The sequence below is a fragment of the Poeciliopsis prolifica genome, unplaced genomic scaffold, assembly GCF_027474105.1.
Source record: "Poeciliopsis prolifica strain line A6 unplaced genomic scaffold, Auburn_PproV2 SCAFFOLD003, whole genome shotgun sequence".
Taxonomy (NCBI): Eukaryota; Metazoa; Chordata; class Actinopteri; order Cyprinodontiformes; family Poeciliidae; genus Poeciliopsis; species Poeciliopsis prolifica.
This window is the reverse complement of record NW_026562378.1, coordinates 4,687,041-4,702,049: the sequence shown is the minus strand read 5'-3', so window position 1 is coordinate 4,702,049 and position 15,009 is coordinate 4,687,041. Positions and strand designations below refer to the sequence as shown.

Genomic DNA, 15,009 nt, shown 5'->3' with positions numbered 1-15,009 from the left:
GTGCAAGTGAGCTCATATTTATAAAGTGGGAAGACAATTACACTTTTTGCTCTGTCTTTCAGTAGAATCAATAGAAACAGTAGAATCTGGGTGCAGTGATCGACTCGGTCCCGAACATTCAGAGACACATAAAGATAATTAGAAAGTCAGCCTTCTGTCACCGGACGAACATTTCTAGGATTAAAGGACTGATATCCCGGAAAGACCTGGGATTCTCTTTTCAAAACTAATATCACTTTTGGACAATGTTTACCACTCACAGAGAGCATCACACTGAAACAGTCTGAATTAGAGACCAGCTGCTGCATCTGATGTGCACAAAGGAACATCATCATAGGTCCTTCCTGCCGTCAGCAGTTGTTAGGCTGTATAGCTGTCTAACAACAGAATAAGCTTTTTCCTTCTAGTCCTTCTATATTGCTTTGTAAATACATTTTCTGCACTAGTTTTGTTGTTTTTCCTTTTCCTATTAGAAATGTGAATTACTTAGAATCAGAGCCAAGCAGCTTTTTACTGTTTGTTTTCCTTGTCTGGCTTAAGTTCTAAAAATACTGACATTCTGTTCATTTCTATGTTCATCATTGTTAGAAGGGTGCTGCCATGCGAATGTGCAACTTTGTGTTTAGTCTCAGTTTGTTATAGCAGTCTGTTCTGTTCTGTGGGATTTTGTTCTCTTCCATAAACGTTTGTGTTTTCCGTTTGGACTCCAGTCTCTGTTCGTCTCCTTTCGTGTTAATTAGTCTCTCTCCCTCAGGTTTCCCCACTTGCGTTCTGTCGCAGCTGTTCCTTATTGCAGCTGTTCCTTATCGCCTCCGATTAGTTCCTCTGGTGCCCTTTTCATTTTTCCACGCCTGACTCAGCATTTAAACTCTTCTCGTTTTTTTTACTGTTCACTTCTGGATTATTATTTACAGTTTGCCTGGTTTTTTTGCATTTGAGGTTTTTCACAGGTGTTTGTGCACTTTCCACTTTTCCCGCCACTCTGCTGCTGATTCATTTAATTTCCACACGGACAGATAATGGAAATGCTCCACTCTGATCTATTCTTAACCTGATTTGAACATCTCAAATTTACCCCTGAGCCGTCGGCTGTGTTCCTTGTTTCTGAAATGCTGTTTGTTCGGTGTTATTCTCCAACAAACCTCTGAGACCTTCAAAGGGAAGCTGGATTTACACTGAAACTTCAAGTAGATGAGCTCTGTTCAATAGTCACATGAAGGCCTCTGGTTACACTGCATTTAAAAAAATAAAATAAATCACACAACCTTTTCCTTCCACTGTAGATTAGCCTGTAGCTGTACTGGAACACAAAATGCAGGCAGGGATCTGAGTGTCTGACCCTGACACACACTCGCCCGCTTTGCAGTAAGCACAGCGGCGCTTCTGTTTGAAATCTCTGAAATCCAACTCACGACGAGCGCCCACAAGAGTACAGTAGTTCTAACGGACCTGTCAGCATTCGGTTCTGCTTTATCACCCAGAAGGTAACAAAGAAAAAATAAATAAATATAGAGGGAAAGCGAGGGATGCTCCCGTTCAAAAGCCTCCACGCAAACGTTTGAGCTCCGAGAAAGCCCGCCCTCCGAATACTGCTTCTTCATCAGAACCAATCGTCTTCTAGTAATTCTCGCCGCAAACGAAGCGGCTGTAAGGTGCGGTGCTGCTGGAGGAAAATCAGACGTGACGGAGGCCAGACACCTGCAGACAAAACCAGGCAGAGGCTGAGCAGAGACAGAGAACAAAAGCACAACTTCATCAGCACCTTTTAGTTTCCCCCCCATATGTTGTGTTTTGCAAAGTGTTCCTGTAAGTATTGTTCTCAGCCTGCTCTCCCACATCACCACCCTGTGCATTCCCACATTTAATTGGCCTCTCCCAGAAAAAGCTAAGTTTGCTGTTTTTATGCCGACAACACAAAATACATCTGCATACAGAATTTAAGAGTTTGGAGGCACAACACCCACCGAGACCATTTCCACCTCTGGTAAAACGAGATTCTCATAACCAAGCATGGAGAGCCGACCTGAAGATCAACACACATCTGTCGTATTTGAATGATGCGTATACTTTTGTCTTTCTGCTTTTGAGGAGTGGATAAAGTAAAATTGCTGCTCTGTCATTTCATATTTGGTGAAACAGAAGGTTGTGAATTGTGAATCAATTTGACAAATTAAAAAAGTATAAGTGACACAAGAAGAGTGCCATCGGTTGTATAGATATAGGAGGCAAAAAAAAAAGCAAAAATAAAATATTTAATCACTTTTTAAAATGACAAAATTTTAATTCAATGGAAAAAAATAAGCAAATTTCAGCCATCAAAATATTCAGAAATTCTGAGGTTTATATCAGAAATTCTTTCGAAAGAAACTTGGGAACTTTGGTGTTTGAAAAATGGATTTTTTTTTTTTTTTTTACTTTCAAGCTCAGAAATTTTCCATTAGAGGTTTATTTTATACTTTTTAAACTCAGGAATGCCAAAGTTTTTTCCTGAAAAATTCTGAGATTAATCTCTTTCCTAGCAAATGTCTGACCTCAAGATCATTTTTTGGCAGAAACTTCTTCCTTTTTTAAAATTTTCCATCTCCAGCCGTGTGTTGTCATAAATCTGTTTTCTTGATCACAAAATGCCAGTTAAAATAATTTATTGAAACGTCATGTTCTTTACTCATCTTTCTAACGCGCTTGGTTGTTAAATCAATCGAGCCGCTTGGCTCTTCAAGCTGGCATAACAATCGCTAAACTGAAAAGGTTCCGCTGAGAAAAAGGCAGCAGCATCCATCCGGCGACCTGCTGTGGAGGAAAAAACCCACCAAAGAACCCAGAAGCCACCAGGCAGCGTTCAGGCCAGACAGACGGAATAATTGTTCCACACGAACAGAAGTGAGAAAGAAAAATAAAAACATTCTAAAAGTCAAATCTTTTCTCACGTTGACTTACCGTCCTGCCTGTCAGTTCTGGTGGGTTGTCGTTGATGTCGGTGATGGATATGAGCGCCGTGGCCGTGTTGGAGAGCCCAAAGTTCAGATTGCCCTCCATGTCCGTGGCCTGGACGATGATGGTGTACTGTGACACTTTCTGTGAACAGAAACGGAGAGATCGTGCTCAGCCGCCGGCTGATCCGGTAACAAATAGACAGCGGAGTACAAAAGGGGAAAAGCAAATATCGTCCGCGAGACGCTGATCCAAAGGACAAATGAACCGTTAATCTACGACTCTAGCTCGACTTGCAGCCTGGGATTGCCCGCAAGATAATCCTTCCGTTCATGGACCAGCCGCTCACTGGAACAACTGTGTAAATGGAGCGACCTCGCCCGCTCAATACCACTCTGCAAACGGCACAATAAACAAAGACAAACAGACACGCAAAGTTTAAGAGAGGCAACAATGAGTTGGTTAACAGGCCCATTTGTTACTGTCGAAAAGTCTGGGCGTTCTGCTGCGGGAGCAGAGCCGGGTCATCACTCACTCTAATGAAGGTGCCGCCACTTTAAGATGCACAGGAAAAGCTTTGGCTAATGAAAGGAGGTGAAAGGGCTTTATTTAGTCCAGTGATGGTGAGGAGGAGCCGCGCGCCGCACTGAGGGACGCAGGCTAATGTCAAACGCACGTCAGTCGTTTCTGGCATTTATTGATATTATTCATAATAATTTATAATAATTAAGAAGAAAAATAAGAGGAAAAGGAAACAACAGCCAAATCCCTTTCATCAGGTGAATGTTTGTCTGTCAGCCAGTTTTTTATAAATGGGTTCCAACATCAACCATGTGTCACGTTGAGCTCGCTGCAGTTCTCATTTGAAGCAGAAGGTGGCACTACAGAGTATCTGTACTTATAAGAGGAAATATCTACAGGAAGCATTTTGCTAATATATAACTCTTGCAGAGCCCCTGAGATCCGATGTTAAGATCTTTATCGGTTCGCATATTGACAAACAATCCAGATCTGGTATTACTCTGAGCAGCGTTAAGCTCCATCATTTATTTTAGATTATTTCTTTAAAATTCCTAGTTGCACTTTCTGAATGAATTGAACGAAGGTCTGTTGCAGTTTTTTGTTATCTCTTTCAGTTTCTTTATTATTTGTTTATTTATTTTATATTACATTTCTAACTGCACTGACTGAACAAATGACAGTTGTCTTTGTTTTATATGTTTGACCAAGCTTGTGAAGATATTGGTGTATTTAAGTTTGCTGCACGGGTGCAGAGTTATCAAATAAATGAGCAATTCGGTAGATTTCCGTCTGCGTTTCCAGAAAAAAAAAGAAACGTTTTTAAGTACATTTGGTGGAATAACCAGGAGGTTTTCAATGGGGTTCAGTGCAGTGGGCTCTGAATTTCTTTCCAGAGCTGTACATATGTGGATGAATAATAACAGGTTAACGGCAAGTAAACAAACTAAGCTGAGGTCTTTATCTGACGTGTCAAATAAATTACAGCCAACAGAAAAGTGCAGAAACCGAGATAGTTTGTAACCGAGATAGTCGAGAAGGACATAATTCATTCTAATAAGAACAATTTGACGTTCTATATTCTTCTTCTAACACAACTTTTCAGTAGACACTTTTTTTTTGTCCTTTGTAGCGACATCTACTGTTTAAAATGAGAACTGCAGCATGCCTGAAGATGATACGCAGCATTATGCAGAATCTGTGTTGATGCCAGAATTAGCTAATGGTTGACCCTACGCCGGGGCGTCAGCGGCAGCACGGCGGAGAAACATAAGATGTTGAACTCTGTTTAAATGCGGCTGAATCAAAAGGAAAAGAAAACATGAAGGCAGAGCGTCCCTGCTGACAGGCTCTGTCCGTGGTACTGAAAGTTCATGCTGTACTCAGATCCAACCACCCAGTGCAGGGTGTGTGTGTGTGGGTGGGTGTGTGTGTGTTTCCACCCTGGCTGTACATAAGCCTCCCTGCATTGTGGTTTCTTTTTACTCCTATAAATCCATGTGGCTTCATTCTGCCAGAGAAGAGAAAGGGAGAGAGGGAGAGCGAATGGAAATCAAGGACGGCCCAACCATTCACTCCATGGGACCTGCTCCTTTGTTCAAACATCCACAATGAATCTTACAGCGACGGTCTAAACGTCTGTTTGTTACGGCGCTGGCTTCAGCACATTCATCCGCCCTCTGGAATGACTCCAAGTCCAGTGGCACTTGCGATTCTTTAAAGAAACAGGAACGAGTCTGAACAGAGGCGTGGTGAGCCACAGATTCGGGAGATAGCGCTTCCCATGTTTCGCCTTTTTATTTTCCCCCTCTTTCTTCTCCCTCTGGTTTATTGTGTTCTTTGGTAACACACATTCTGAGCTTCTCTCGGTCTCCTCCCATGTTGTGATTTGTTTGTTTTTTTTAATCACATCTTGGCTGTTCATGTCATTTCTCAGCCTCTCTCTTTTCCTCTCTCCCTCTTTCTTTTTAAGACTACAAGGAAGCGGTTGATTAGGAGATCGGCCGGCGCCGTTCTGCGTCTCTCCCGAGTCATTATGAAGTGCGCCGACGTGTTAATTTGCACCAAACCAGTGCTATTAATGAAAACTCAATACTGGCTGCCCTTTATTAGATTCATAATGAAATATCAATACCATCTCGCCTCATCCAGGGCCTCGGTAAACAGACCCCCCCCGACTGAATGTGTCTCACTGCAGACTCATTGAGATCCAGTCGCATGCATCGGTCTTGAAATAGCAGCAGATGGTTATGAGGAGCAAACAGGCTGGAGCTTTTCGACGGATGCGTCACATTTCTCAGGTCAGGGGACGAGAAGCTGAGCCGGAAGGTGGTGCTAACGCTCGGTGGGGGGTTGGATGGTGGGAGGGGGGTCCGTGCCACCCTGCAGGGTTATATCACCCATCTGAGAGTAGTCACAAGTTTACGGCCTTCCTATTGCACACATATGCATCCATTAACCCTGCGGTGAGTGGGAACAGGTGGGACTCAGACATGTAAAAGCACTCGGCCGGCGTGTGTTTATGCGCACCGAGCGCGCCCGCCGCGGGAGCACTCTCCTGTCCAAGCAGGAACCCTCTAATGAGACCAGCAGAAGTGCTGAACAGAAAAAAAGAAAAAAAATCTCCCCTTCAGATTAAAGTCCAGCACTGACAGAAAACGCAGCTGCTTGTCTCGCAACCACACAGGCCGACAGTCCACGCCAAACTCAATCTGCACGAGCAAGGAGCCATCGGAGACCGGAGAAACATCTGCACCATAAAAACCTCCATTTGCTTTTTTTTTTCTTCGCACGGCCCGAATTAGGCAGCTCGCCGTCCAGGAGACGGAACACAAATACTGTGAAATGACTTCCAGTTTCCAACGTTGACTCCTCATACTGCCCAACAGAGCAGCTGTCAGGTGAGGTGGAACGAGCGGGAGGTTCTTAATACGCAAATGAAAGAGCTCCAGTGAGACGGTGTTAACCAAAATAGAGACGGACTGGAATCTACAGTGTGCAGCTTTGATAAAAAAAAAAATGTCTTTCACACATTAGATAAAACTGGCACAATGTGGTGATAATTTGTGATGAGACAAATAATCTGTGAAAACATTTTTTTTAACTCCATCTCCTTTTGCTGTCTGAAGAAATGCACCTCTGGTCAAAATGGAGGAGGGTATTAGTGTTTTCAATCACGGCCATAAATGTGCCAATGCTGAAGAAACTATTTGCCGTTCCAGAAAAACTGTTTCTCCGCCGTCATTGTTGGCTATGCTAACTAGCCAGAACATTTAGCCAGCTGTAAATGAGTCAGCTGAGGTGTGGCTTTGCTTGATTGACGGCGCTAAGTCCCTCCTTCCGACTCCTGACCAATCGGTGTATTTCTAGTTAGCACTGGGAGGAGGTGCAGGAGAGGAGCTCTTGTTTGTTTGTTAATAAAAGCCATATACTCCTGATTTGACGTTGATGTGAGCTGGTGAAGTGTGGCTTCGCGGGCAGGTGAGTGAGTTATCTTAGCGTCGTGCGGTTCTGCACAGAAACTCAGGGAGGGAAGAAGAGCTGGAGACCAGATGAGTGAGGCTTGCTGCTGTCTCCACTCGGCTGAATTGTGATCTGGCTTGCTGGGCACCCGCCGACCACACTCATTGGCTTGTCACTAGTAATCTGTGTCAAACAGTCCCAGCTCCCTCCGCCCCCCTCCCTCTGCCCACGCCAGTGAGTCGCTGACCCCGTCTCCCCTGCGTCGCTGCGATCGCTTAACGTAGCGTTCTCAATTTAAACCCACTTAATCACTTTTTAATAACCATAAAGCAAGTCTGGGTGTGAAGAGTTTTTTTTATTTTTCTTTTTACTTTACACAGCAAAACTTCAAAATATTTTGCCTTACAAAAATTCTGAAACGATAGAACCACAAACTTTGCAAATAAAGTTAGAAAACATTTAAGACCCTTTTTGGTGCTTTTCTATATTCGGTGCTTTTCTATACGGTTAATTCAAATATTGTACTGCTGAGGAGGGAAAAACAAAGGAAGGAATAAAGTTATTTGAACATGGATCTTAAAGTGTGGGGATATTTGTCCTGCTGAAAGTTTCAAGACATTTCCAGCAAGTTTTCGTCCAAAACTGGAGTGAGGAAGACAAATATTAGCTCCATACATCTTCCCATTAAAACTGAGCTTTCCTGTCCCAGCTGAAGACAAGTGTCACCATGTCATCCTGTCAGTTTGTGTAGATGTCTTTGCATGAAATAATACTCACAGACGGTAAAAACTTAGGAGATTGTTTAGATCTGTTCCGGCTGTAAACTCCCCCATAACTTGTCTGGAACTGGCTGGATTTCATTTAGGTATCAGAGTAGTGAGAGTTAATAAATATGCACACATAGGTCTTTAATAAAAAAAAGAAAAAAAAAGAAACATGCATCACTTCTAAGCAGTAAAAGATAAAAGAGAAAGAACTGCATATCCAGAGAAGTGTGTCCGTCCCGTTGTCGTCCCTGCATGGAGACGTCCGCCATACTGCGTTAAGGACAAAAGCAGTGATGGCTTCAATAAAACTTGCAGTGCGGAGACACGCTGTGGGCAGCGCGCTGCTCTCTGAAGGCTCTCAATCTCTTTTGTAGAGACACTGACTCAGATATGAAGGTAAACCTGAGTCCACTTGATTAGATACGCCTCCACATCCACGCAAACGGCTCGCATAGCGGATAAAAGAAGCTGTGATTCACCGTTGAAAAGAAAAAAGAAAAGAAAAGAAAGAAAAGAATACAGAGCGAGGAGGTTTAATTGACTGTTCACCTGCGCATTGTGCACAATGCACAGGCCAGGATTAAGATCCAATTTTGAACAGGCTGTTGCTAACAACAACAGATGAAAATATCCGAAGCGAGTGTGCAAATAAACGCTTGTTACTGCGGCGGGTCACCGAAACTAGACACAAAGGAGACAATCCTTTGTTGAAACCGTCACAACTAAACAGGAAGGGGAACAATTGAGTTGGGAGCATAATTAAGGATTTTTAATAAAGCTGAAGAGTCTGATGATACACAGAACTAAATCATTGCAGTGTTACAAATAGAGATTATGGCGTTGTACAATAATGCTCATGTAAAAAAAAGATGCAACTATTTTACACAAGATAAAGTTTGTGTTCACTTACAATAACATTATCCCTTTTGCACCAACCGGGGCTTTAGTTACCTTCACTGTTTTCACTTTAATAAGTGGTCATTAAGTCATTACTGACACGCAACATTTAATGCCGTTGTATATTAATGTTATCCTAATTTTGTAATTGCTAGACATTTTTTAAAAATCTTTTAAATTCAGAATTAAGCAAAAGACAAACTTAGTTTGAACTAAAATATTACGAGCAAACAAAGGATGACGGTGCTCGGTGAGCGTGTTCATCGTTTTAACTTGGCATTAGAAACCAGTGTGGGAGCAAAATGTAACATTAGCCAGTAAGATGCTAAGAAGCTAGCTTACGTTAGTGCTAGTTTAGTTTGTCGCTAAAGGCGTTTTTAGACGGTATGAGGAGGTTGCTTGTGTTTTGTAATGCCATTAGAAAATTACCTCATTGCTATTTTATGCTTTTGTTCACCAGATAAAACAGTAGACACAAAGTTATCGCAAAGTCTGTCGGGATTTATCGAAACATCGCCTCAAAACGTCTGTTTTCTCAAAGCTTCGAGGAACGTACACATACATGAACAAAATGATTTGTAATCTCTTAAAGTCTTTTTTTTTTAGCAAGTTTAGTTCCTTTTTACCCCTACAAGTTCAAAGTTCCTTGAAAGCACTTAAATATAATCCATTCAGGTATAAAATGCCACCAGCTAAACACATATTAGCGCATTTTTATTTACCAACAGCCTGCAGTTAGTTGTAGCCGGAGAAATATTAAAGATGAAAGGCATGAATGAGGTTCATTTTTATCCTAACAAGTTCTTTCCTAAATAAGAAAGCCTCCACAAAGCCGACAGAGACAGTAATTGAAATTGCTGACTGTTGTTGCTAACCTCATTTTAGCTTGTTTTGGTTTTTTGTTAGCCCTCCGTGGTCAAACAGCAGAGATGTTAACAAGTCGTTTGGCTTTTTTTTTCTCTTTCTCTCTCAAATCCATGTCAAGATTTAAAGGATGTATGAATTAGGATGCTACCAACATCTCTACTTTTTTTGGACATGAGACGCACAATGGCCCAGTTGTTAGCATTGTTACCAGGATGTCACTTTTTGTTGCGGGTTTTCTGTTTGATTGTTTTTGTTAGTTTGAAAAGCTCATTGTGGGATTGTTCTTCCACAATAGAACAAGAGTTTATGCACATCATAAAGATCAAATTTCCAACTTGTATTGTAAAGCAAAACATTTCAGAGCCTTACGATAAAACAAAGTGGTGCTCAAAAAAAATCAAAAAATTTTAGCAAGAGCACTGACATCGATTTATTTAACAGAGGAGCATAAATTAAGCAGTTTCTTCTGAAGGCGATCCGCGGCACGGCTCAATGCTAACTCGGCACGCATAATAAAGTGGATATTGAGTGGATATTTTCTTGATTAAATGCTCGCTTACAAGCAGTCAGCATCCACCTACATGCATCAATACTTTTCAGTCAGCAACCAGCTCGTAATCCTCTGATGACTTTTGCCGTCTGGCCTCTGGAGCGCCGGATAAACAGGGCGAATTAACATAACTCAGCATCTCGGAGACAATACAGCCCTGGGCCCATTTAGGATGCAGGTTCTCTTGCCTGTATCCCCTGGTTAGGCTCTGCACATCCTTGTGGAGCCAGGCTGTGGGCCGCTCTTGTCCTTGAGGCAGCTCAGAAGATGTCCTAATCGTCGGTGAGGCGGTCCAGTGTGGAGCTGGCATCAGCCCCGGGGGGACAGCTTGGTGCACCACGATCCCCTCCCCGCTCACCGCCCCACCTACAACAACCACCAGACAGTTCCGAGCCAGGGCTCATGGGAGATTGAGACAGCCGGGGGTAATGAAAGACAACAGCCCTGCCTGCCAGACAAACTGCTGGCATGGAAAAGGGCCGCAATGAGAGCGAGTCCATGCCAGCTGTGGCTCTTTGACATGTTGGACTCGTCTACCTGCGGCATCAGAGTTGTACTTCATTTGAAGACTGTCATTCCTGTACCAGGCTAACAACTAAATTTGCTTTTAGTGCAGTGTTGGGGGAACACAAACAAAATCGACCAAATCTAAAAAGCCGATTTGATTTTTTCCCCTCCCTTCAGCTTAACCCTCTCAAGCACAACAGACAGAGGTGTGGAAAGTTTTATCATGATGATTTGAGACGCTGTTGTGATAACAATAAAAGTGACGATAAGAACTTTTTACAACTCTATGTTTGTGACTGCATGCCGCAGCAATTACAGCCCCACAAACACAGACACTGCTCTTGAAAAGCCCATTTGTAAGAAGCTTCTTTAGCACATAAAGAAATGTGATGTTATCACCAAATTGCACACAATAACGTCATTTAATCATATGTTGAAATGTATTTTAACTTTTATTGAAAAAACTAAAACGTAAAAAAACAATTGAGGTTGTAAGATGACAAAATACCAATAAATCGACTTGGTTATGGTGGATTTACTCTTTCACCCATAACTACGCTGCCATGGCAAAACAGTTTCATCAACAAAATTAAACCTGGAAATGTAGGTATTAATTTAGTGCTGTGCGTCACAGCAAAGGCAAAAATAATGCAGGAAAAAAACTGTGAAAAACCGAATCATAAAACCGACCTGTTGCCATAGCAACTGACTGACAGTAGTCCACTATCAGGATTCATCCCAAAAACAAAACATGAAAAAACTTAAAACACAAAGAACCGAACATTCGATCCATTACAGGGTTAGGCTTTCAGACTTGATGTTCATTTTGCGATTATTAATAAGTGATCGTCTGATCACTGCGGTGGTGGATTAGCTCATTTAAACAGCTGCTCGACTGATGGTCTCTGCGTGAGTCGCCTGTTTTTGTTGTTGTTTTTTAACTGAAGCAAAAACGTTAAGTTCCACGGCACTGCTACATCCTAGGATCGTCAAAGTCAAGCTAGCGTAGCTGACCTACTTCCCTCTGCCTCGCTATTTTTTTAAGTCAACTTTTGTCTGACCTGTGAATTGTGACACACTTTGTCTGTATCATCCAGGTGTTGACAATTTTTCTTTTCCACATCGCAATTATATTCCCGACTCAGCGAGTCATGTTGACAGACTAACAGCTAAAACCAAAGCTAGGCGTCAGATTCCTGACATCTTTTGGGATCTCTGACCTGCACTCTGCATTTGATTTTTTGTCATTTTTAATTTCAGGAATTAATCGACACGTGTTGTTTGGTTAGCTTGTTCCCTCCGAGGTGTGAAGTATGTGATGTGCAGAGTGAGGAAGAATAATTGGTATATTTCAAAGTCAGAGGTAAGTGACACCGATCTTACCCTTCATCTACCCCCTGATTTCCTCCTCAACGGGAGAAAACCTGCTTCCCCTCTTAGTTAGCCCATGAATATGCTAATTAGACGCCAGCGTGGTGCTGCAGGATTAGCAGGAGTGTGACAGGATACAGAATATAAATATATGTACTACACAGGCGTTAACCATGTGTTCCCTGTCAACGCGGTGAGTGGGGAATGTTCATGTCTTTGCATGACACACGCTACTTTAGCTGCTCAGAGACCTCTTCCTCTCCCCGCCCCCGCCCCGCCTCCGGCTCGGAAGCACTTAAAGAGCGCGGAGCGTTCGCTCATGTCGACGACCTTCACAGCAGGTGGATGAACTCCCAGGTGTGTCCCAGTTTTAGAGTGAGGATCAAAGGCAGGTGGGTGCGGCGCCGGGTCTCGATGTGTCCAGATTAATGAGCTTTTTCCTCGCTCACATCAGCTTTGCTTGGGCTCCGGCCTGAGCCAGGCTGGAAACAGGGACAAAGCCCTGGCAGGCGCTCACTAGATTCATTTATATTGTCGCACAAATGTGCCATTCTGTAAAGCCATGCCAGCTCCCTATAAAAATTTAGATAGGGGAGAGGGATTGATGTATTGTTTATCTTGTTATAATACCGACTTTTTTCCCCCCCTGGAGATGATTAATAATGATTCCCTCAGCAACAGCAACAAAAAAAGGAGTTTTCTGGCCAGGTTTTAGCACGAAGAGATATAAACGAGAGTTTTTAGAAAATAAACATTACGATACTTGCTCCGGGCTGCGTTTGCGTGTCCATTAAATCAGCCAAGTAAGTCATGAGGACGAGAGACAATCCCGGTTCTGGACAGCACATGAAGTTAACACCCTCCAGGGTTGATTCCCACGACCTAAAGCCACAGAAAATCCACCCGGGTTCTTCCACGGAGTGCGGAAAAAGAGAGACAGAGGAAGCGAGGACGAACAGGCAACCAGACCCGACTTTGGAATAAACAAAGGTTGACCTCCGTGACCTCCCTCATTAGCAGCCCACGGTGGAAGACGGAGCAGGGACGACGAGTGCGGCGGTGTCGGCGTGTGGGTTGGTGAGCGACTACAGAAAGCGGCACATAAGTCGCGGATGAGACAAAGAAGAACGATAAAACAAACCCTCTCGCGACCCCGCCAGCAGAGAGGTGCTGGATTTACGTGGCCATTATCTCGGCTCCCCCGCTCCGCACCGAGACCAACGTGTTAAATATTCCTCAGCTCATTTTTGTTTGGAGATAAGAACTCAATAAAATATCCGCTGTTAATGGAGGGACTGGCGTTAATGGCTTTATCTGTTTTCCTTATCGATAGTTTTCAGCTAATCTTAAACGTAGGAGTTAAAAAAAACAAACAAACAAAAAAAAACTCTGGGCTCATTCTCTACATGTCATAGCAGCACATTTCACCAGATAAAAACTGTGGGAAGTTATAGTTTCTGTGAACTTTTGGAAAAGTTTGATGTTTTGGTCGGTGAAGCAACAAACTAATTAGAACAAAAAAATAAAACCCACAACATCACAGCGATCACTGACCTCCCTGTCCAGCCCGGCGGCCACGGTAACGATGTCTCCCGTTTCGCTGTTGATGGTGAACATGTTGGGGATGGGACTGTGGGGGGTCTGCGACAGGATCCGGTAGCGCACCATGCCGTTGGCCGTGGTGGAGTCGTCCGAATCCGTGGCCATCACTTGCATCACGGACGAGCCTGGGGAATAAAAAGAGAGACGGGTCGGAATGAGACGTGTGGATGTTTTTTTTTGTAATAGACCGACACAAAGTGGCGCACATTTGTTAAACCTAATTAAAAGCATAAACAGAAAATTAGAGTCGTGAAGCCGTGGGCAGGGTTTGTGTACAACCAGATGAATTAATAGTTTGTTTAACCACTTCCTGTGTTGTGCCTCCATCAGCTTTACACAAGTAGAGTTTTTTTGTCTCTTCGCTTATGTCAAATAGTTCAAGCTTAGTGAACTCATGAAGCTGTTTTTCTTTAGAAATCGCTTTCTTCGAGTCAGTGTGTCATCCTGCTTTAATGTTTGTTTTCAATATACACGCCCTATCTAGAGTGGCGTTTCTTCGCTGATCTCAAAGGCTTGTCCTTTGAGATCAGATGAAGTTGAAGGTGCAAGTAAAAGTTGTTGTCGATGGAAGGTGACCGCCTGCCTCAGTCTTTGTTTTGTGGGCAGCAACTCTGACCAGCTTCAGTCTTCAGACCCGCATCAGTAAAAGTCACTTCGGCGTCGGTATTACTCGATGTCAGTGCTGCATTTAACACATAGTTTTAAGATTTTTTTTAGGCTGGAAAAAGGGTTGAGGTTGTTATGTACTTGGTTACACTGTCATTAGTAAATTTTATCTCTGGACGCAGAAAAATTAAATGTGGGGTTCCTCAAGGGTTCATTCTCGGGCCACTTTTGTTTGACGTCTTTTTCAGTGGTCAACTTTGCATTGCTCACACACACACACACACACACACACACACACACACACACGCACACACACACACGCACACACACACACACACACACACACACACACACACACACACACACACACACGCACACACACACACACACACACACACAAATAAACTGAAATCCTGTGGCGGTGACTGGACAAAATGAAACGTCTGGGACAGTCACAAAGTTGCCCAAAAACCAAATTGGCGGTATCGCTCTTCACCCCGACCGCATCAAGCTTGCCAGATAAAAGCTGCAATCAGAAAAAATAACCAAAGTTCCTCTCACTCGTATTTGCACGCCTGCGTTTCAAATTAAATAAAAGCAAGACTGCTTTTTAGGCTCATCATTATTATTATTGTTATTAATGAATTTGTCAAAGACATCAAAAGGCGACCGTGAGGTGACTCGTTTGGGCGGCTTGAAACGAGTCCATCAGAGTTCCCAAATTGCCGTGACATTTTCCGTTCCGGATTGCGACTTTTAAGAGAGACGGCTCTCGTTCCAGAACAGAGCACAAACACAAAACTCATTAAACAAGATCCCATTTTAAGCTGCACTTATTTGTCCTCTGTACATTTCAAGCAAGGAGCGCAACGTTTCCACCGCTGCAGAGGCCATTTAGAAATGAGCAGCACTGGGTCTTCCAGCGTTTTC

The 15,009-nt window shown here is 43.2% G+C and overlaps 1 protein-coding gene across 4 annotated transcripts in view; it reads right to left on the bottom strand.

Moving 5' to 3' along the window:
- Window positions 1–15,009, bottom strand: part of cdh4 (cadherin 4, type 1, R-cadherin (retinal)) — a 266,478-nt gene that overhangs the window by 30,428 nt on the left and 221,041 nt on the right. For all 4 annotated transcript variants that reach the window (XM_055026953.1, XM_055026954.1, XM_055026955.1 and 1 more), the window contains 2 exons: window positions 13,426–13,598; window positions 2,938–3,075 (listed from right to left, as the gene is read on the bottom strand). In XM_055026953.1, coding sequence (XP_054882928.1) covers window positions 2,938–3,075; window positions 13,426–13,598 — 311 coding nt within the window. The remainder of the gene's footprint in view (window positions 1–2,937; window positions 3,076–13,425; window positions 13,599–15,009) is intronic.